The sequence below is a fragment of the Corylus avellana genome, chromosome 3 (genome assembly GCF_965113065.1).
Source record: "Corylus avellana chromosome 3, dhCorAvel1.hap1.2, whole genome shotgun sequence".
Lineage (NCBI taxonomy): Eukaryota > Viridiplantae > Streptophyta > Magnoliopsida > Fagales > Betulaceae > Corylus > Corylus avellana.
The window spans coordinates 8047218-8068553 of NC_142492.1; the positions used below are offsets into that span (position 1 = coordinate 8047218).

At 34.5% G+C, this 21336-nt stretch overlaps 2 protein-coding genes across 4 annotated transcripts; one reads left to right on the top strand and one right to left on the bottom strand.

Annotated features, from left to right (window-relative positions):
* The first annotated feature begins 1220 nt into the window (after window positions 1-1220).
* Window positions 1221-9310, top strand: LOC132176289 (uncharacterized). 3 transcript variants are annotated; one of them, XM_059588451.2, is made up of 15 exons: window positions 1221-1381; window positions 2313-2553; window positions 2672-2743; window positions 3108-3182; window positions 3417-3514; window positions 3788-4031; window positions 4424-4498; window positions 5308-5405; window positions 5681-5924; window positions 6608-6705; window positions 6826-6961; window positions 7155-7271; window positions 7942-8202; window positions 8299-8360; window positions 8839-9310. In XM_059588451.2, exons 1-15 carry the CDS (start codon window positions 1277-1279, stop codon window positions 9016-9018), a joined length of 2106 nt encoding a protein of 701 aa, XP_059444434.2. In that variant the 5' UTR covers window positions 1221-1276; the 3' UTR covers window positions 9019-9310. The 3 variants fall into 3 exon arrangements, with proteins under 3 accessions (XP_059444434.2, XP_059444436.2, XP_059444437.2); XM_059588453.2 differs by having other exon boundaries at window positions 2675-2743; XM_059588454.2 differs by having other exon boundaries at window positions 2313-2547.
* Window positions 9311-9396: 86 nt separating this feature from the next.
* Window positions 9397-14212, bottom strand: LOC132176420 (protein ABIL2). The gene is made up of 10 exons (XM_059588615.2): window positions 13877-14212; window positions 12791-12916; window positions 12260-12342; window positions 11954-12107; window positions 11420-11519; window positions 11237-11317; window positions 10535-10580; window positions 10364-10452; window positions 10117-10214; window positions 9397-9812 (listed from the first exon to the last, which is right to left on the bottom strand). The coding sequence occupies exons 1-10, from the start codon at window positions 13883-13885 to the stop codon at window positions 9657-9659; spliced, it is 942 nt and encodes a 313-aa protein (XP_059444598.2). The 5' UTR covers window positions 13886-14212; the 3' UTR covers window positions 9397-9656.
* Between the last annotated feature and the right edge of the window lie 7124 nt (window positions 14213-21336).

Consider the following 21336-nt stretch of genomic DNA (forward strand, 5'->3'; position numbering starts at 1 on the left):
TAAACAAATTTAGTTTGTAGAGTTATTAGGGAACATGTTCATATCTTCGTTTGGTGAAATAGAACCGAATCATTTTGTGGTCTAGATTTGATTTTACAGTATCTAACGATATATATACATATTAATCACTAATTTTTTTTTTCTTAGTATTTTTACCATTAACATAAAGTCACTTAAATTTGTAAAAAAAATGTATTTAATATAATTGTAACATGTTGTCTTAGACCTTTAATGATTGTCCTCAATGGATGGTAGTGATAGCGGTTTTGGGTGTTGTGGGTGCAATACAAATATGAACTTAAGCTAACCAATATTTCTTTATTGAGAGATGCAATTAGAATATCATTTTGCTTGCTTTTCTCTTTCAAGTTAGAAATAGTCAAAGTGGTGCTATTATTATGATAATGGAAAGGAACTTAAGATTTCTTTGATTATAGTATTAGTGGAAACTATCTGGATGTTGATTATGAAAATCGTATAATGAGATTCTTTATTTGATTGGGGATCAGAGTTGAGACTTTTAAACAAGTAATACAGTCGTTTACAATTGGATGGTCCCAATAATAAACACCTCTTTTTTTTTCTTCTTATAAGATTGGACCATTAGTGATATTGACAAATTAATCTCATTTATTTAGTCTTGAGAATCTATGATTTTTTGGTTGAGTGATACGTTTTGTAACATATATGTGAGATTATGGTTGTTTAAGTTCTGTTGAGACATGATAATATAAGTTAACCATAACTTGATTAATGTAATTAAATGAATTTGACACTTCAACCATAATTCGTTAACTTCTATCGAGTTTGTATCAGGTTTGCAAGTCTTGTAAAAAATTGCTAACATCAAATATTGCGTGTTAGGTTCGGATTATGTTGAGACATACGTATAAAACTATATAAAACAATCACAACTGAACTATTTAATTAAACGTGTCATATTCCTTAACCATAACATATTAATTGTCAGCTCTAGAGTGAAAATGGAGAAACCGATATTGGGCCGTTTGGGATCTGCTCTGGCGGTCACCTGTTGGCCCTGATGTACGTGCCACAGGCCCATAAATGAATCGCTTATTCAAAAGCCCATCTATTTGCCATAAATCACGAAGTTGCATTTAAACGACGTCGTCTTCGTTCACAATTCAAAGAACCCAAGCCATTCCCGCCAAAAGAAAACTTTCTCTCTTCGATTCTTCTAACCCTTTGGGGCTCCGAGTTTCCATTTTTTTTTTCCCGGTCAATTTGGTTGGCTCTCAGATCATTGACTGTGACAATGGCGAATATGAAGCGCTGGAGCGTGACCTACACAAAGCACACGAAGCAGAAGCGCAAAGTTTACCAGGACGGTTTCTTAGAGCTCGACATCTCTACCAACAAGGTTTTTTTTTTTTTTTTTTTTTTTTTTTTTTTTGAATTCTTTAATTATCAGATTCGACGAGAATTTTGACTTGGATTTTTAGCGCAAAATTTTTGAGCTCAAATGATTTGAGTTTTATGGAAATGAGTGTAAACTGTGTAATCAATGTGCGTATAAACTTTGAAAATGCGGCTGTTCATTTTCTGGACCGAAATCGAAGATCTGAAACTGCATTTATCTTGTATTTCTATGGCTTTTCTAAAGAGTTATGTTTTGTGTTTTTCTTGAAAATTTTGGTGGAATTATTGAGCGCTTTAAATATTTGCGTGAAGCAGAAAGATTGCTGGTTTGGATAACTCTAAGGTGGAGTTCTTATTCTTAAGATTCTAAGCATTATTTTTTTAATTAAATCAAGTTAAATCATTAATTATCCTAAAAAATTAATATGTTTAAAAAGAATAATTTTAGTTATTTAAGCTTTCTTCCTGTGAGCTCAAAATATATCTTGTGAAGGCCAACATATAGAATATGTAATTGAAATTGGATACAAATTATAGAGAATGTTCGAATTTAGGATCTATACCATGTTAAATTAAGACTTATTCCAATTTTTTTTTTTTTTTTTTAATCCAAAAATTTAAACTTATGAAAAATAATAAATTTAGTTATTTAATTAATATTTATACAAATCACTCAGATTTTGTCACCTCAGAATGCAATTTAGTGAGTGAGGTACAATGAATTAAAGAAAAATTAAGAATCTTCCAGAGGTGATAAATGCTGAGATGGGCAAAATCTGAACCATTTGATTTAGAAATAATGAATAATGGCTAAGATTTGAAGAATTCCACCTTGGATTTACCTTAGAAAATCTGGAGGACACTAATCAGAGGGTTTTTTTTTTTTTTTTTTTGGGTCCTTTGTTGCTTACTCTGTGAATTGGTGCACACAGATCATACTCTATGATGATTGCGACAGGCTCTTGGAATGCAGGATCGCGAAGAAGGATGAAGTAGTTAGCTCTGGTGAAACACTGACATTCAATGCTTATCTTGTTGACGTGGGTGATCCTGAGGGAGATCATAAGCCTCTATCTGATTTGAATTCACAAGGAGGTGATAAGAAAATCACTGAGAAACCCGGTTTGCTGAAAAGACAAAAGTTCAGGAATCATTCGGTTTCTTTTGGTATTGGTATTGCCATAACAGTTTCTTCCTTAAGGGTTTCTTATTTTTTGCTTAAGAACCTTTTTTAGTGCATTTTTGGTTTTCTTTTCTCTTTTATTTTATTATTTTTTTTCTTTTTGTTCAGAAGATAGAAAGAATGATGTGGAGAAGAATAAAGCACGACCAACTTTGAGCCCTTCGCATAAAATTATCAGAGGTTAGCATATTGACTCACATAAACATGATCATTAATTTAAAACAGCATTTGATGTCTGCGTTTATCATAATTCCTAGTCAAGTTGTCCAGGCTAGTATAAGAGGATATTTGGTATATGTTGCATAAATAAATGGATCATATTTAAGGAAGTATAGAGCAACTGGTCAACCTAACTTTTTGGTGAAAAAATCCAGTTCAGATGCAATTTTACTTTATCATTGGCTTTTACAGTTAAGACACCAGTTGTTTGAGTCACTCGGAATGTGAGGATTCCCCACATAAAAATGGCATTTTGCATTACATTAGCATTGTGCGTACATGAGCTTATAGCCTGCCATACTTCTAAAAGTTGCTTGCGGTTCAGAGTTCAAGAAGAGCGAACTGCACAAGTATAAAGCACCTCAGAGTAGTCCAGATACAACAAAACCAAGTATCGCAGGTTAGTTTGTGAATTTGCTGCTGTACCTTCGATGGTCACGTTCTTTTTTTGTGCAATGGCTACTATGACTTACAAAATTATGTCATTCCTATAATGGCAAGAAGCTGATTAATTGTCAAACTCGTACTAGTTGCTTCATGTTACATGCCCCCGGGATTCATTGCATTCTGTTATGTATATTCCTTTCTCCTATTTTTGTTTTACCTGTTTAACGTGCTACCCTTTGCAATGTAGAATGGCAGGTTCTGTACACTACTCAAGTAACTCAAAAGGCCAAAAAGTATCATGATGGCTTCTTGCGGCTTTCAGCATGTGGATCCCTTGGGAGACAGGTTGGCTTTCCTATTTCCGTTAAATTTCTTTTTCACAAGTCCAATCATCATGTTTGTTGATCTCAATAAGTAAACCATTCTATAAATCAGCCATTCTCCAGGTCCTCTTCTAAGTTGTTAACTATCTTTTTCCTGTTAGTGACTCCTTAAATCGACCCTCAATGATGTCAGTAGACATCTTTGTTTAGTGATTCATGTGATGCAGAGAGGTTCACTTTATTTTGATGGAAAACAGCTGACCCTAACATTCTCTTTTTTGGGGTCTCTATTCAGGTCATGCTATTTGATGCTAGCAAGAAACTCTTAAATAGCAGGTTCCTTAAAAAAGATGAAGTAATAAGGTCGGGTGAATCGATAGCTTTTGATGCGCATTTGGTTGAACTTGGAGAACCTGATGGAGAACTTAAACCTTTTATGGATTCGAATGTTCAAAGAGACAATTGCAATGTTGCTAAAGAAACCGGGACAATGCATGGACAAGAGAACTATGTTGACCTCAGTAAACATGTTGAAAAAGGTTGGATAGTTTGAACATTAATTCTTCTTATTTTTTTCATCTTGCACAATAATTGTTTCATAAATTCTTCCTCCTTCAGTTGCTTTAAAGTACACTCACCTTTTCTATCTCCCTTTGTCATATTGATAAAGTCCAGTATGACACTTGTCTTCTATGCCCTTATAATCGAAACATTTGTCTGTTTTTTAAGGATTTGTAACTTTTGTCTTGGGTTTTTGTTTCAGATATCTGCACACTCTGAGGGCCTCTCAGCTAATCCCTTTAAAAAAAGCAACCCACCCCCCCTCACCCTTCTTTTTGGTGTTGGCCCTAAAATTTAGTTTTGTTCCCTTACATATAATACTAAATATGAGACTCCATTGTAATAACATCATAGCTGATTTTTGCTTCAGAGTTCGAGAAGAGTAAACTGGACAAGCATGGGGCACCAGAGAGTAGTCCAGATAAAGCAAAGCCTACCTTAAGAGGTTAGTTTAGGAATTTCCTGCTGCATTTATATCAGTTAAAGACCCTTGAGGGCTTGTCAGCGGAGTTTTTGGTCCTAAAAGTGGCCGTGCAACTCATTGTTGAATTGTCCACAGTTATAGGTTAATTACCTTGGATCAGGTGGGTGGGATTGGGGTTGGTCTTAAGTTCAAATCTTGCTTATAAAAACTAATAAAATCTTAATTGAAATGAACTGAAGTAAAACATTTCACCAAGCATGTTCCTCATCCATGTTTCATATTGTATGTTGTACATAGAAGTTCGATTGGAATGCTTTATGAATGAAAATAATGCTAAGCAACAGTTCACTACTGTGTAATTGAGCTGTTCATATTCATCATGTATAATGTTTTACATTTATAAGGCCATAGCCCATAGGAATCAATAATCTTGTGTTATGTTTGAAGCTGACAGCTATTTATATGCGGTTGTTGTATGGAGACCAATTTCTGATGCAGACATAATTGTGAATGTCATGCACTTACATTGCAGCATGTCAAAAGATTAATATATGAGAATAATGGAACCCAAATAGTTCTGTTAGGAGTCTAGCATTTACACAAATTTGACTCGCTTAATTTCATCAACATGTTTCAAATCATCAGGACAATCGAAACAACAGAACACCCAATTGTTTGTTTGATTATGTCTTATATTTTATTATCATTAACTTTATATTGCAGGAGTGTCATGGATCTCCCTAGGGATTTATTGCATAGGACTTCTTCAATCTTTTCCTTTTTCTGTGTTTTTTGGGTCCCAGGTTAACATGTTCTCTTTGTAATGACAGAATGGCAGGTCCTGTACACTACACAATTAACTCAAAAAGCAAAGAAGTATCACGATGGTTTCTTGCGACTTGCAATCTGCGGCTCCCTGGGGAGGCAGGTTGATTATCAGAGCTATAGTCGTTCTTATTCACATGATAATTATCTTGTTTGTTCGTCTTGACAGATAACATATTTCATAAATCTTTTCTCATCATTAGTTTTTCAGTTTTACCTGTTACCCACTCCATATCTGACTAATCAACCATGCAATTGCACATCACTTGTTATGTAATATAATTAATTGCAGATAGATTGACTTCAATTAATTTCCTTTGTTTCACTGGCTTTCTGTCCATATTGATTCTTACACTTCCTTTTTGTGTCCCTGTTCAGGTGTTGCTATATGATGCAAGCAGGAAACTTTTAGGTAGCAGGTTTCTAAAAAAATATGAAGTTATAAAATCTGGTGAATCAATAGAATTGGATGGTCATTTGATTGAAATTGGGGAACTTGAAGGAAACCGTGAACCTCTAATGGATTTGAATATTCAAGTGAATGATGGCAATATTATTCAAAAATCAGGGTTGATGCATGGGCAACAGGTGTGTCGTACAGACAAAAAATCTGTTGTAAAAGGTTAGTATGATTAGTTTTTCATCAACTTGGTATTTTTCTCATGGTGATTGTTTAATAGTGGTCTCCCAGGAAGAAAAAAAATATAAAGATAAAATCTATTGTTTTGTTTTTATGGTCATCTGAATTCTTTGAAGGTATCTATCGACCTTCCCTGTAATTGCTTGGTTTCATAACTTTCGTCTATCAGCATTGCATGTAACATCTATCCTGCGATCTCTTATAGTTCTGATTTCCATCTTAACACCTATGTTAAATATTTTCCCATTCTCCTAATTAGCCTTCTTGTGATCTTTCAAAGTGGTAAGCATTCACTTTTTGATATGGGCTACAGCCCAAAATGAAGCTTTGTAACAATTTTTTTTTTGGTTCACTGCTGCTCCTTAAAAAAAATTCAATGGTTATGATCTGAAATAATGCTCATAATGGTCTTTGTAGTCTCAAAGACTGGTCTTATCTCAATATATAAATTAGAAAAATTGAGAATCATGTAGGTCAGGAAATTAGATTGCTTAGCTTACAACAGATTATGCGCAATAGTGCATATTTTGGTATTTGTTTCATTTTGCAGGTATAAAAGAGCGACACTTTGTATTTATATCTGAACTTCTACAAGTACCTTCTAGTTGTATTGTGAGTGTTGTCCGACAGCTTTCCCTCATGCTCTCATTTTCTTTGCAATGCAGAATGGCATGCTCTATATACTAGTCAGATAGTTCAAAGGAGCAAGAAGTATCACAGTGGAATCCTGAAAGTTTCATTTTGTGGTTCTTTCCAGATGCAGGTGTTTGTTTTTTCCTTTCCCTTTTGAATTTGATTTAAGCTCCCTGCCATATGTATGGAGGTTATACTAATCAGAGGCAATCATTCCTTTACAAATAAGTAATACTGTCAAGTATGACAGGTTACCTTACTAAATGAAGATAAAACCATCCTGAGCCGTAAATTCCTCAGTTTATCGGAAGATGTGAGAACAGGAACTCTGCTGGAACTACCCAAATATTTGGTGGAGGTTGGTGAGCCATGTGTAAGTCCTGAAGGTATGATCTGCTATAAAAAAGCTAATTCTGAGTTCTCATATATCTTTTTGTTGGGTTGTTGAAAGCTATGCTAACTGGCATCTTCAGTCTTATTTGAGTTTTGGTATTGGCTCTAGTTCTTTTTTATTTTCATTTTGATGTTCGCACAGGTCTTGATCTCCCCTCAAGAAAATATTTTGGATTGAATGTACAGGAGCACCCCAAAACAATGCTTGTTTAGAAAAAGACGCGGTTTCAAAGTTCAGCGTCTCTAGTGTAGATGAGATCAAATTAAGCCGGAGAGTTCCTCCAAACAAGCCAATACGTGATGGTGGGTTAAAGGTTATTTGGTGCTTCACAGAACATTGTGAAATTTGAAAAGTTGTCTTCCTTTTGTCGTTTTTTTTTTTTTTTTGGTTTTGTTTTGTTTTGTTTTTGTTTTTGTTTTTGTTTTTTGTGGCACTTTGATTTTGTTTACATAATACAAGTTTCTGCATATCTTGCTATCCTATGTAATAACAGTTTTACAGAGTTTTAGATATACAATTTGATGCAGTTAATTGCTATGTTTCTGCTACATGGGTCACATAAATTTCAAGTAAAATGGTGGGTTGAGTTTATTGGCTTCTTGCTACTCATTGGATGTTTCATTTAACTTTTGTAGGCATCTCTAGAATTCTTTTATGCTTTTGACAATTTGAGTTGAGGCAATGAGTGTCCTTCTAAATTATGAGGTCATAGGGCATCCGTTTCTGTCTCACTTTTTTATCAGTCATTAATACACCATGCACTCAAAGGAAATTGAGGATTGTCTGCATATCTCCTACGATCGAATGTGCAATGGCATCAGAGTCATTGCAGACACATACTCTGTTTATGTCATGTTCTAGGCTGGATTGCTTTAAAGGCAATTTGACAGTTTACGAGGCTGCATTTCTGATATTAACTCATCGCTGTATTAAACCTATCTGCCAGTGATTTTCTTGTTTGAATTTGTGCAGCCCATCAAATCTTGTCCAACCTCCAAAAACCTATGGCTCAGGAAAGCAATGTTGCAGACTATATAGACAATAGCACAATGGAAATGGGTTCCTCTATCAAGGAGCCTCAAGTTTCGGACACTGTTTTACTGGATTTTCCTGAAGATATTCAACCACCAAGAGCATCTTTGCAACATCATGAATCAAGTGAAAATGTAGGCATTTGGGAATCTAGTGAAAATATAGACATTGGGAACTCTCCTGATCTTATATCTTGTGAAGGTAAGTTTTAATGTAACTTTGTGCATTTTGCATTTTCCTATTCTAAACTTTGATGTCTTAACTATATGAGAACTTGAACTGAATTGAATTCTGCAGCTATATCTAGTTGTAATGGCAGTGAATCGTCCAAGGATGTCGATCTTGATAACTCCCACCAGGTCCGGGCCATAATTCTCTTTAATATCACTATTAGTCACTTTCCTACTTTTGTTTGGATCCTAGATCACTAAACCTACTCTGTATATAGATCCTTAAATTTGTATAGGTCCAGTCCCGAGAGGGTTCTGTTGTCTTTAGTTGTATCAATATCAGCACAAAAAGGAAAATTTACATTAGGTGAATCCCAAGATTAATATTGCAGTAAATCTTTAAGAATATGAACTCTCAGAGGCGTGAAAGGATTCATGTAATCAAACTCAACTGGTGGTTTCATATTGTTGAGTACGTCTGGAACCCAATACTCATGTGATGTCTAAGGTAGCCTTTTTATCCTACATATATATCTACATAAAACCAGTCTACAGTTTTTCTTTCTTTTTTGTTATAGATTTTATTTTATTTTATGAATTTCATTGTCTGTGAACTCTTCGGCTTGGTTTAGAAATAATGTATTTTGTTGCAATTTGTGTTGTATAGCCTTGTTTGGACAAAGTTGAGGCTGGGCCTCAAAGGTGTGATGGAGCTTTCCCTTTTGGTAAATCAATCTCGACTCCTTGTGCTTCTTATGACCCTGTCGATGACGTAAAGAAGACTTCAAAGGAGCATACATGTACAAGGGAGATAGAAGAGCCTCCCAGTTTTGATCTAGGATTTTGAACAGCAGGTGATATATAGCGCCCTAGTTTACAAACTTTGTATGTCATATTAGAAAGCATGCTAATCAAAATAATTGAAATACCATGCATCTTTATATTGTTAAGAGTGTAAAAGATAATGCCATATCAAGACAGTGAGAGATAGTTACCATTTTCTTCTATGCTTACTAGCAGACTTCAGCATTCAAATTGGAGTCAAAACACTATACATTAGGGTTTCATTGCACAAATCGTAAAACTAAAGACAGATGAAAATGAAGAGGGCTCCGATGTGATCTACCTGCCCGAGTAGGTGGCCCTATTGAGGCCTTCTCTCATTTAGACTCGTGACCGAATTGCAGCCAATGCCAATCCATTTTAAACCATGAAACTATAAGCATATTAAAACACCATATTTTGTGCAATATACGTGAACTATGAAAAGTTTATACATGCGGTTCCCCAAAACATTCAAATCAGATTTGATCAATGTGAGACTTGAAATGTAGGGAGATGCTTTGTACAAGTTACAAATGAAAGGAAGCATTGGTGACAAGTTGTAATGTCTGGTAAGAAAGGCATGGAGGAACCATAAACAGTACATATTGTAAGCTTCCTAACATGCTGCTTTCTGTTCTTCCTTTCAATTCTCTCATCCAACTATTTGTATAATATGCCTTCTCTTTTGGACTTGTGCATGCTTAGCAAGGCCTTAAACAGCCCTTTGCTTTTGCCAGAATTTTGTACAATAGCTTTAGTCCCTTCTCTTTCAGCATGAATAGACAATGAAACTGATCTCCGGGGCTCTGATGCGTACTGCAAAAAATAAAACATGTTTTATGTTTCTTTTTTTGGAGTTTAGAAGTTTATTGCATTTATCAGCCGATCCCCTAGAATTTCCTATTAAAATCTAAAGAATTCAGGCAACAAATAAGAGAGGAGGTGCGGGGCTTAAGCGAGTCTCGCAACCCCATGGACCCATCCGGGCATCCCAAGCCATGCATCCCTCTCATTCCCTATCCAAATTTCTTGAAATTCGGGCAGCGACTGTCACATATTATTATCTACTTTTAGAGCAACCAGTGTGTTTTATTCAACATCGGTGGTTTTTCATGCTTACCCGTTTATTGGCAGTAGAATAGTTCGTAGCAGTTGATCTCCTAACAAGAGATCCAGAACGTATAAATGGAAAGCGATATGGTGAGACTGATCGGTTCTCTGATTTTATGAGAAAAGATTATGATCAGTACATAATATGCAACAAAGACTCTAAACCACACAATCAAGTACACCTATCAACATGTGAGATGATATATTGTTTATTACATTGTAATTCCCATAATAAGAACAAAACCATTTGCACAAACCTCTTGCTCTGCATGATGCAACTTTTGTAAACTGGAAAGTTTCAGGTCTTGAGGAAGATTGTGGAGACCATAACGCAGAGTGGCTTTTTCTGTATTAGAATTTTTTTACAGATAGAGCGTGAGCTTAGAAAAGTTTACACAAAAATAAACTAATGTAGTGCCAACATCTACCTGAGTACTGTTGCAGGGGTCTCACTAGTTGCGTGAACAGCTTTGCCTATAAATCCAAAAAGACAACTGATCAGCTTTTCCTAGTAGCAAGTATGATGGGCATTAGTTAGAGCCGATAATTTTTGGCATGATTCACAAATTCAATATAAATCCAACACAAAATTAGCAGGTTAGGGTTGAGAAATATGATCCGTTTAATGAAATATGTTGGATTAGGGTTGACCTATATATAGTCTTATACACATTTAACACAAAATTAACATATTAGAGTTGAAGGATCTGACTTGTTTAATTAAATTGATTGGTTTAGGGTTGACCAATATAGTCTTATTCCCATGCCTCACATGACCCAAACCTAACACAAATACGAATGATCACCCCTATTTAGTAATACTACTTCTCAAATTGTCGAGGTGTTTTTAGGTAATAAAAAATGAGACTATTTTGCTATCTTATTGTAATAAATAAATCTTAACTATGATTCAAATGTGATGATGACATGCTTATTGAATGAAGTACTGCTAGGAACACTACAACTTATACTACAAGTTTCTTACAAACTGAAGTGGCAATCCACCTGGCATTTACTACATTTAAAAACTGATGTGGGACATTCATTTTCATAAAATATGGACTATCATGTGAATTTGCAACTATAGTAAAAGATGTAGTACTTCAAATGTCACGGAAAAGATGTAATACCACTTCCAAACTGACATAAGTGCTCTTTAGCATTGTGATGTGTCAGCTGAGAGTGGCCAATAGCATCCGTGGTTGTCCCAGCTGAACAAAGCAAAATTGGCATGACCATTAACACCCACAAATATAAGCTTCCAAGTGCTGTAAATCAGGGCAAAGTGAAATAGCAGAGAAGAATGTATTTGCCTGGAATGATGTACCGCTTATGATGCTTGGGAAATTCTAGAGCCAATGATTGTAGGAAAAGGCCCCCACTATCTCTGAAGTATTGGCATGTTCGGAGTCTCTGAGATTTTTCCAGCAAATATAAGTTAAAAGAAGGTTAAATTAGGATTATAACAAGTTAAAATTATGACTCCCCATGACACTAAATTTTAATTTGTAATCCAACCACAACGTGATTTTAACGTGTTGTTAAATATTAATTAAATGATTAAATTTACTTCTTCCTATAAGCTTTAACTTTTGGGATAAGTGGTGATTTAACATAATATCAGAGCAAATGTCCTGAATTTGAATCTCAACTCCACAATTCACCTCTATTTCAATTAAATATTTCACATGTCAGACTTTCCTTATTAAGAGAACGTGAGAGAGCTTTTAGGATAACTGTTGACTTAAGATGAACGAGAATCATAGGTGTGGAGGACAGGCTTCTATAAAGAAAGTCTGTACCAATATTCATATGCTGACAGACAGAAAAGTGAACAAAAGGAATACCTGTTCAAGGCAAGAGAACCTAAGCTCAGTTCTAGATAGTTCACAGATCTTTTCATCCAAAAATCCATTAACCTTATATGCCACAGAACCCAAGTGGTCCACAGTATTGACGATAGCTTTAATGGCATAATCTTTCAAGTTCTCCACCAGTACTCTATGCACATTTTTTTGTTAAAGTACAGAGTTAATCTTCTCAAATGTAAAACTAAGAAAAAGACAGAAGCAGAAGTACCCCATTTCTCAGATACTGCATTAACTTTCTGTTCAGGAAAAAAAAAAAAAAAAAAAAAACTTGGGATGACTCACATGTGATTTTGATCTTCTTTGCTGTAAGCTGCTTCAAAATGCTCTGCTGCTGAGTACAACTGTTTCCTCAGGTCCTTCAATTCCTAAAATATATTTGCAGCACACTGTTACATATATTTGCTTGAAATTGAAGTATCAATAACTTGAATGCAAATGAACATGATACATTCTTCAATGGGATGATTCAAGTTTCTAACATGGGGCCGTTACAAGATTGATAAATATGATAGTTCACAAAAATTAAATGGGAATTCTAGCATGAGACATTATATTCCTCAATGGGTAATGTTGGGGGGAATAAACTCAAAATTTTGAAGGTGAGAGACCTAGATGTTGTAGTTTTTTTTTTTTTTTTTGGTAACATTGTAGGGTTTGAGTCCAAAAATATTATATCAATCACTCTATTTTTTTTTCTTCTTTGGGCTAATATTTGAAGTGAAATTATGTCTTGGGTGAAACTCCACAGGTAAACAATGGTATGAGTAAGAAAAGATTAGCCCAACTCAAAATAAATTGTTAGAGAGAACAGACCTTGAGGCTGTCAGAAAAGAATAACCTCTTCTGCATGAAGAGTTCATCATTGTGGGAAGCTTCTGGCTGTGCAGAAACAGAAGAGGGAGACTTCATACTTTTCATGAAATGAGTGCTCTTGGCCTGCTAAAACAATGAAAACCAAAACCAACATTCAAAATCTGTTTGACCTAACCTCAAGGGTTGGAGCCACACCCACGGGCAAAAATTCGAACTTTTTTGGTAGCTCTATACAAACAATTTTTTGGAGCCACGCCCATGGGCAAAAATTCAAGCTTTACCCAACCTTTGTGGAGGGGGGCTTTACCCAATTTTGTTTGAACTATCTAAAGTGCCTCTAAAATTATTCAAAAAAAAAAAAAAAAGTTTGAAAGGGGTGACCGCACCCCTGTGAGTGCTGTTTGGCCAGCTCCTATTTTAACCACTACTCATAGCTGAGGGGTGGTTCGGCCACCCCCTTACCGGTTGAGGGGTGGTCGAACATTTCCACGGCTTGTAAGGATTGTTCAGCCACCTCCTATTTTATTTTTAAGGTGGTACGATCACCATCCTACTCAATTTTTGGGGCCTTGTTCTGTTTTTGGGGTGGTTGAACCACCATCACAACCTGTGGCGAGTAGTTGGCCACTCCCTATTTCATTTTGGAGGTGATAAAACAAAGTCTACTCAACTGGGCCTATAATAGCAAGGTATAAAAAGGCAATAGAAAGTAAAGTTCATATCAGAAAAAGAGACGCACAAAGAAGTAAAGTTCAAATTAACTTTGCAAAAAGAAGTTCATATTATTCTGCAACTATCTGAGAAGGAAACTTCACTCATTATTGTGTTCTCAACTGGGCCTATAATAAAATATCCCTTTGTTGAGATAGTTCTTGTTTTATTTTTATTTTTTTGTTTTTTGTTTTATCACTTGTATAAACCAAATTAGAAACAAAAACATATGATTTGTGATCAGTCTTCTGATCAATCAGGCAGAGACAGGAAGTGTAGAAGGAATTAAAGATCAAATAAAATACGATAAAAGAACCAAGAAATGATGAGATAAAGAGCATATATATATATATATATATACGCACACACACACACCTGGGTCATCCTTGTTCGTGCTGTGGAGCTGCAATCCAAAACCCACCTCCCAGTGAAGCTCAAGACTCTAAATAACCATCCAAATGCTCAATAAGACGCCAACAGAAGTATAGTTTATCTTTTTTCACATAAAAAAACTCTCAGCAAACGACAGAAGCTAGAGTTAATCTTTTTTCTGATCAGGACTGAACACAGAGAGAGAGAGAGAGAGAGAGAGAGAGAGATATAGTGAATTATTGAGGAAGAGACTTTGATGAGTAAGAGCAGTAAGTAGGATAAGGCAGGTTAGTGAGAACCATTTGCTATTGGAGCACGGGATATATATGAATTATGAAAGCAAAAAATGATTCTTCCTGAAACTGAGTAGTCACCCATTTTTGTCAAATTGCATAGAATGGCTTCCCTTGAAGACAAGTCATGGTGCGGTTATCGACAAAATTGGGACCCCCCCAATTGCAGGAAAATAACAAGTCTTAAATTCTAATCACATCGATTCATGGAGTCCTTGTGGGGTTAGCTAGCAACTTTGCCTGCTCATTTAATTTAATTTGGTGAGGAAAACATGCAAAGTTGTGATTTTGCCGGCCAAACATATGATTTTTAAATAAAATCGTAAAAAGTGTCCCGTTTTAAAAATGCGTTTGAAGAAAAATAAAGCAACGAGTGCGTTTTTAATATGATTTTAAAGATAATTTTTCCATCGTTTCTACTAAAACCAATATCATTACATTTATATCATATAAGTCCAAGACTTGGATATATAGAATCCTCAATCACTATTATTATGATGATCTCTTCATAAATTTTGTCCGTTTCTCACTCTTGCTTTTGAACATATAACTAATTTTTATTATAATACAAAATTTTCAATAAAACTGACAAAATTAATAATAATAGAAAATGATAATAATAGAGTGATTGAGGAGTCTATATGTAAGGGTTGGATTTATATGTAATATTAAATATAATGATTTTGGTTTCGTTTTTGAAGGTTGTTTTTTTGTTTAACGGAATATTATGATGTAACATGACAATGAAAATTCTTTTTGTATTTGAGTGATTTGATAATATTTTGTTTTAAGAATAAAAATAAAAGAACAAAAATTTAAAGGATTAAAGACTATACACATAGCTTGTCACCAACACCTTTAATGGCCACAGTTTCACGGTATTGAGGCACGGGTGGAGCACCCTTGTCTGCCCCTAAGGCAGGAAAGTCTATAACCATTTAATATGCCAATTGAACTTTTTTCAGCATTTGAGAGTGCTTTCCTTGAGAACATCTTTCGTGCTAATAAGGCACTTCACTCTTGAATGCCCCTACTCTCCTAGGCATCTTCCTTAATGCTAATCACGGTATCACCTACAAATAAGAGAAATGCTATTCACATCTTTTATCTGGCTATGTGAACGTGACAAGATGTAGTAGCTATTGAATAAGTTACTCGTAATAGAAACTTGGGTAATGGGTTAATCAATGAATTTTGCTCTTCAAATGACCAAAGTTTTTTCCAAACTGAAACAGATGAAATTCTTTTAAATTGATCTATTAAAGCATGTGATTTTCACGTCATTTTTTAATAAGATGGTCTATTAAACTAAATTAAGTTAGAAGAAATTTTCTCTAATTCAATTTAGAGAAAAATTTTGTCCGACTTTTCAAAAGTCTTGGGGATAGATAGATATAATATGAGTGTGTTTGTGTGAATAAACTGATACATAATTTTAGGTTTAGCAACATCTTAAGTAAGACTTGCATTTTTCTCAGCCACTAGAAACACAACTTCAGCGGCACTTTTCTGAATTCTGATTTCTTATTATATTGAGATTTACATCCAAGATCTTTACCAACTCATGCAAAGATATTATTTTACGGATTCCAATTGTGACTTTATTATTTTCCTTATTTTACATCCACTTTACTGTAAAGATTTCTTATTTTATTTTACAGATATTATACACCAAAATAATAATAATAATAATAATAATAATAATAATAATAATACTGAGCGGTTTCTTATATTATATTGAGAGTTAACTCTAACCTGCACTGTCGCTCTTTGCCATGTTTGCCATTGCCAACGTATAACTTTTAAATAAAATTGTAAAAGGTGTCCCGTTTGAAAGTGCGTTGAAAAAAAAAAAAAAAAAAAAAAAAAGAGCAATGAATGCGTTTTTAATATGATTTTAGAGATAATTTTCCATCGTTTCTACCAAAACCAATATCATTACATTTATATCATATAAGTCCAACACCTGGATATATAGAATCCTCAATCACTATTATTATGATAATCTCTTTATCAATTTTGTCGGTTTCTTGCTCACTCTTTTTTGAAAGTATAACTAATTTTTATTATAATAAAAAATTCTCAGTAAAACTGACAAAATTAACACTAATCAGAAAATGATAATAATAGAGTGAACGTTGAGGATTAAATTTATATAATATTAAATATAATAATTTTGGTTTTGTTTTTATTTTTGGTCATCTAGTCGATTGAATCAATTAAAGATGGATTGATCTAGTTAAGATTGTTGAGGATTAAACATGTGAAGAGAGATGCGAGTTTAGTCACTCATAGTCTCACTAGAAAAAGCTATTTTAGATGTCATAGATAGAGTTTGGATTGAAAAATTTCAAGTTGTATTAATGGTAATGTAAATAGTGAGCAATATTATGCCCCTATTTGATTGATGATTATCAATAAAAATTGCAATTTGTTCAAAAAAAAAAAAATTATTTATAATATTTCTTTATATTATGATATGGAGTTTGAGTTGAACAAATGTAATATGTACGGAGATGGTTGAGAAAATGAGGCCTAGCATTTTTCTTTTAAAAATAGATTAATATCTATATTAAGTTTCTAAAATTAAACCACTTGCCATATTTCTAACTGCTTAATTAATATTTTACGTTTTCATGTCAGTACAACAATTGTTCTTGATGTAATTATGTTTAAAATTCATTTCTGGATTTTTTTTTTTTTGTTTAATTAAAGTCAGACTTGTTATCTCCGCACATGTAATTGTGGTTTGACAATAAAGAGAATTGTATATATTTCTCTGGTTTATGGTACTGCAGATTTGTTTTGGTTCTGGTTAGAGTTTGGGTGTATAGCAGATTGTAGTGTTTGTCGTTTGCTGTTTTTTGCAGCTTTAGGTCCAGCATTTTTTAAATTTGGAGTGTTTAGTAGCAAGTGCATATGCAGATTAAAGAATGAAGGTAATTATTATTATTATTTGGTCCTTAAATCAAAATTTCAAAACTTCTATCAGCTGTGACTTGTCGCTTCATTTCATTGGCCACGGTCTACATCACTCAAACAACTTCAAAACTATAGGTTATTTAAAACACGTTAACTTTTCATTTTCGGTTATGTTGTCAACTTGAAGCTGTCAATGGCTCAATGGTTTGGCTGCAAACTTTTGTATATGGTGATCCTAAAGGGTTGGGGTGGAAGCATTTATGGTCCCATTTTGGAAGTTTTAAACAGTCTGTTGGCAGGATCCCCTGATTTCATGTGGGTGACTTTAATTCTGTGTTTCATGTACATGAGCAATGGGGAACTTCAAATTTTAATGGTTATGATGTTGGTTTTGTGGAGTGTGCTAATAAAATGGAGCTGGTTGATTTAGCTTATTCAGGCTGTTTTTTGACATGGAACAATAACAGAGAAGGTGATGGTTTTGTTGCTAGGATGCTTGACAGAGTAGTGAGTAATGAGTATTAGATGGACTGTTTTGGACAAACTTCAGCAGTTTTCTTGGCTGCAGGAGTCTCTGATCAATCACCAGTTCTTATAACAGTTGGTAAGGCTCAAAGCTTTGGTCCAAAGCCCTTTAAAATTTTCAATTAATAAGCTTCAGGTTTGCTGAGCTCATGTAGCAAAAATATTGAATTTCTTGTTTTAGTGATAAGTCTCTGGGTTGCCTCCATTGCAATTATTGTCCACTTGAAGTAATTTGAAATCCTTTGCTTCAGCAATATTGAAGCTACGGCATTTGCTTATGAGTACTGAAAACTATTGATTAATTTTTATAAACATATGGACAGTTAATTGTATGAACTTTTAAGGTTTTTTATTTTTATTTTTTATAAGTAAAGTTGTATATATCAAAAAAACACAATGCGCCTCTAGGCACACAAAAAGTATACATAGAGAAACCCGCGAAAACCCACAATAAGACCCAAGATAAAAACCCATTATAAGCCTAAAGAAATCCTGACACCTAAAAAAGACCCCCAAAGTTACTGAAGCAAACCCATCAAACAATATTGCCCTAAAGAAAGAAGGGTGAACAATAACCACCCTGGGCTCTACAACCCAATATTCTGCCCTCCCTCATCCACTCAAACAGCTATTTGGTAAAATACAATAATTTTTCCTTTTTCTTTTTCTTTTTTCTTTTGTTTTGATGAAACATTCTTTAATTTGTATATTTAAGAAATATATTTTTCGAACTTTTACCAAACAAATGTTCGTTTGTAGACCCTACATACAATACTTTTTTCAAACGTGGCTTCCACCAAATCAATTTTCAAGCTTTACTTCAAAACTCAAAATCCAAAACATTACTCAAAACTTTAGCAAACAGACCCTTTGTGTTTGCTTAAATAATGTCCATCTCCTAAGATGCCCACATCGATAACATGGATTGTCGACAATGTGAAGGCTAAATCTTTGTAGTATTTAAATGATCAAAATTCTTCGTCTCAACATTATGTTAATGGTTTGCTTTTGGGCGTCTTGACTTGCATTGACATTCTTTGCTTTAACATATGCAAATTCTCTTTCTTGTTACTGGCATTTCATCGTTATGTTTTATTTTTGGGTGAAAGAATAAGTTATAGAGATGGATATGTCAATATTATGCTTTGCTGGGAAGTCTTAACTTATGTTGTGTAAAACAGCTAGATAAAGTGGACATGGGAATGACATATGAGGAACTCTCCGTCAATGGAAGGTTGCGGAAAATTTTCCGTTGTGGTCCAGTATCTATGTTCCATGTCTGTTTTATGTTTCACTATTTCTCGTATGGAGCTTCAACGTTTTAACTTCCTCTTGAATTAGTCTATGATAGGGAATCACAAGGTAGTGTAATTAGGATAATCTTCTTGCTTGCTTCAGATCGCAAAATATTCTTTATGGAGTGCCTTATTTTTGGAATTGTCTTTGATCAGATCTTTATGGTTATCTAAAAATTGTAGTGGCAAAATAGAATTCTGGTAATAAAGGTCATCCAATCAAAGGATGCAATATCAGAGGATCCAAATGGGGCCGGAGATTTGCCAGAAAAAGGTTAATGGACACTTGCAGAAACCCTCCATTAATAATCAGACATCTCGAGGGTTGATATTCCATTTTTGAGTTCAAAACTCCTTTACATGAACTCTTTTCACATGGATGGCAGATGCCACCATACCTCATTCCCCCTTCTAATTTTATTGTTACTGTGCTTTTCTCAATTTTCTCTGAGTTTGTTCTCTATTTTTCTACTGGTTGTTTGCTTGGATTGTGCCCCCTTATCATCTTTCAATTATATTTTTATCGCTAACCGAGTTGTAAGAACTCGTCAATTTTATTTTATTTTTTTAAAATTTTTTTTGGTATTATTTCCCTTGTTGCAGCAACAGAATCGCTGCTACAGATGGGGTGCAAGCTTAACTCCATTGGAGGTGGCTGATAGAGTAAAACACTTCTTCAAGTACTACTCCATCAATCGGCACAAAATAACTGTATTGACACCTTCCTATCATGCTGAGGTAAGTTTGGCTGAAAGAGCCAGTTCAGCATCAAATATTTGTCCAGCTAACAAATCTTTTATTCTGTTTATCTAAACCCAATAAGAGCTTACACCTTTTTTCTAAATTAAATGCAGAGTTATTCACTAATCAGTTTGACCTTCGCCAATTTCTCTACAATGTAAGATGGCCATATCAGTTCCGCAAGATAGACGAACTCGTGTGCGAATTGGACAGTGACAAAGTTGCCATTACAGAATCAGGTGACCATGAAAACTTGGGAGCTACATCACATGGTGGAGGAGGGCTAGGAGTTGCTGCAGCAAGCTCAGGCAATCCAAATGTTGGGTTTTAATTGAAATAAAATACAACCTTACGTGTGAACTAAATTGATGCAAATATATTTGTTTAGTTTATTTCTCATCATGCTGGTTTATGTAATTAAATTATAAGGTCAAATACCAAATACCCCGAGATTTGGTAACTTTATTTTTACTCCTCTGAGATTTTATTTTTATCACAGGACTTCCTGGGGTTTTAATAAAGGACCAAGTTAGTCAATCCGTTAGTTGACCGTTAGGACTGACACGTGGACCAATTAGATGTTGACACGTGGCACCTATTTAATTTTTTAAAAAATTAAAAAAAATGTATTTCTTTTTTTTTAAAAAAAATAAATAAATTAAATTAAATAGGTGCCACGTGTCAGTTCTAACAGTCAACTAACGATCATGGACTAACTTGGTCCTTTATTAAAACCCTAGGGGATCCTGTGATAAAAATGAAACCCTAAGGGAATAAAAATAAAGTTACCAAACTTCAAGGAGTATTTGGTATTTAACCCTAAATTATATTCTTAACCATTTTTTCATGGGTAATTATCACCCCGAATAATTGTAACTGTGCCTCATGTGAAGGCTACTCAATATTCATTCACAGATTTAAATAAAAATGATTTATAGTATCACGATTTGAATTAAAGAAAGTTTGAAACAAGCCAATTTAAGTTCATGTAATTAACAAGTGGAATTGGCATCTAGTTTCCTCCTTATAAGTTCACCAAATACCATTTAGCTGCTTTATGTAATTGTTTTTAGGAGATGGTATATTACCCCTCTATCAAACAATTTACAATATTCTCCTTAAATTTTTAATTCTTACAATGTTGTTGCCAAACTTCCATTGAGTTTGCAATGTCCTCGTTGTGTAAAGACAAAAGAAAATTTAGGAAATTTTTTTTTTTTTAAAAAAAAAAACAAATCGATGAAAACAGCTAGCTACCTGCGACGAGGGACCTATATAAACAGCAGCACCACCTCCACTCTCTCATTCTCTCATTTTTCACAAAACCATCGCCTCATTGCAACCCTAGCTCCTCCCTCAAATTCACACCTCCGATCGTCAGCCATTACATTCAGTTTGTACAGTCATTACATTCACATTCAGTGTGTTGTCGTCATGATGCACGGTCCTCCATGTCTGTAGAAGTTGTCCGACGAAGAAGAAAAAGAACGCAAAAACTGGAAAAACCGGAAAAAGAGCCTCTGGAGCCGGAGGAACCTCAGTGCGAGGAAGTAGCTGAGATTCCTCCGGCTCCAGAGGCTCTTTTTCCAGTTTTTCCAGTTTTTTGCGTTCTTTTTCTTCTTCGTCGGACAACTTCTGCAGACATGGAGGACCGTGCATCATGACGACAACACACTGAATGTGACTG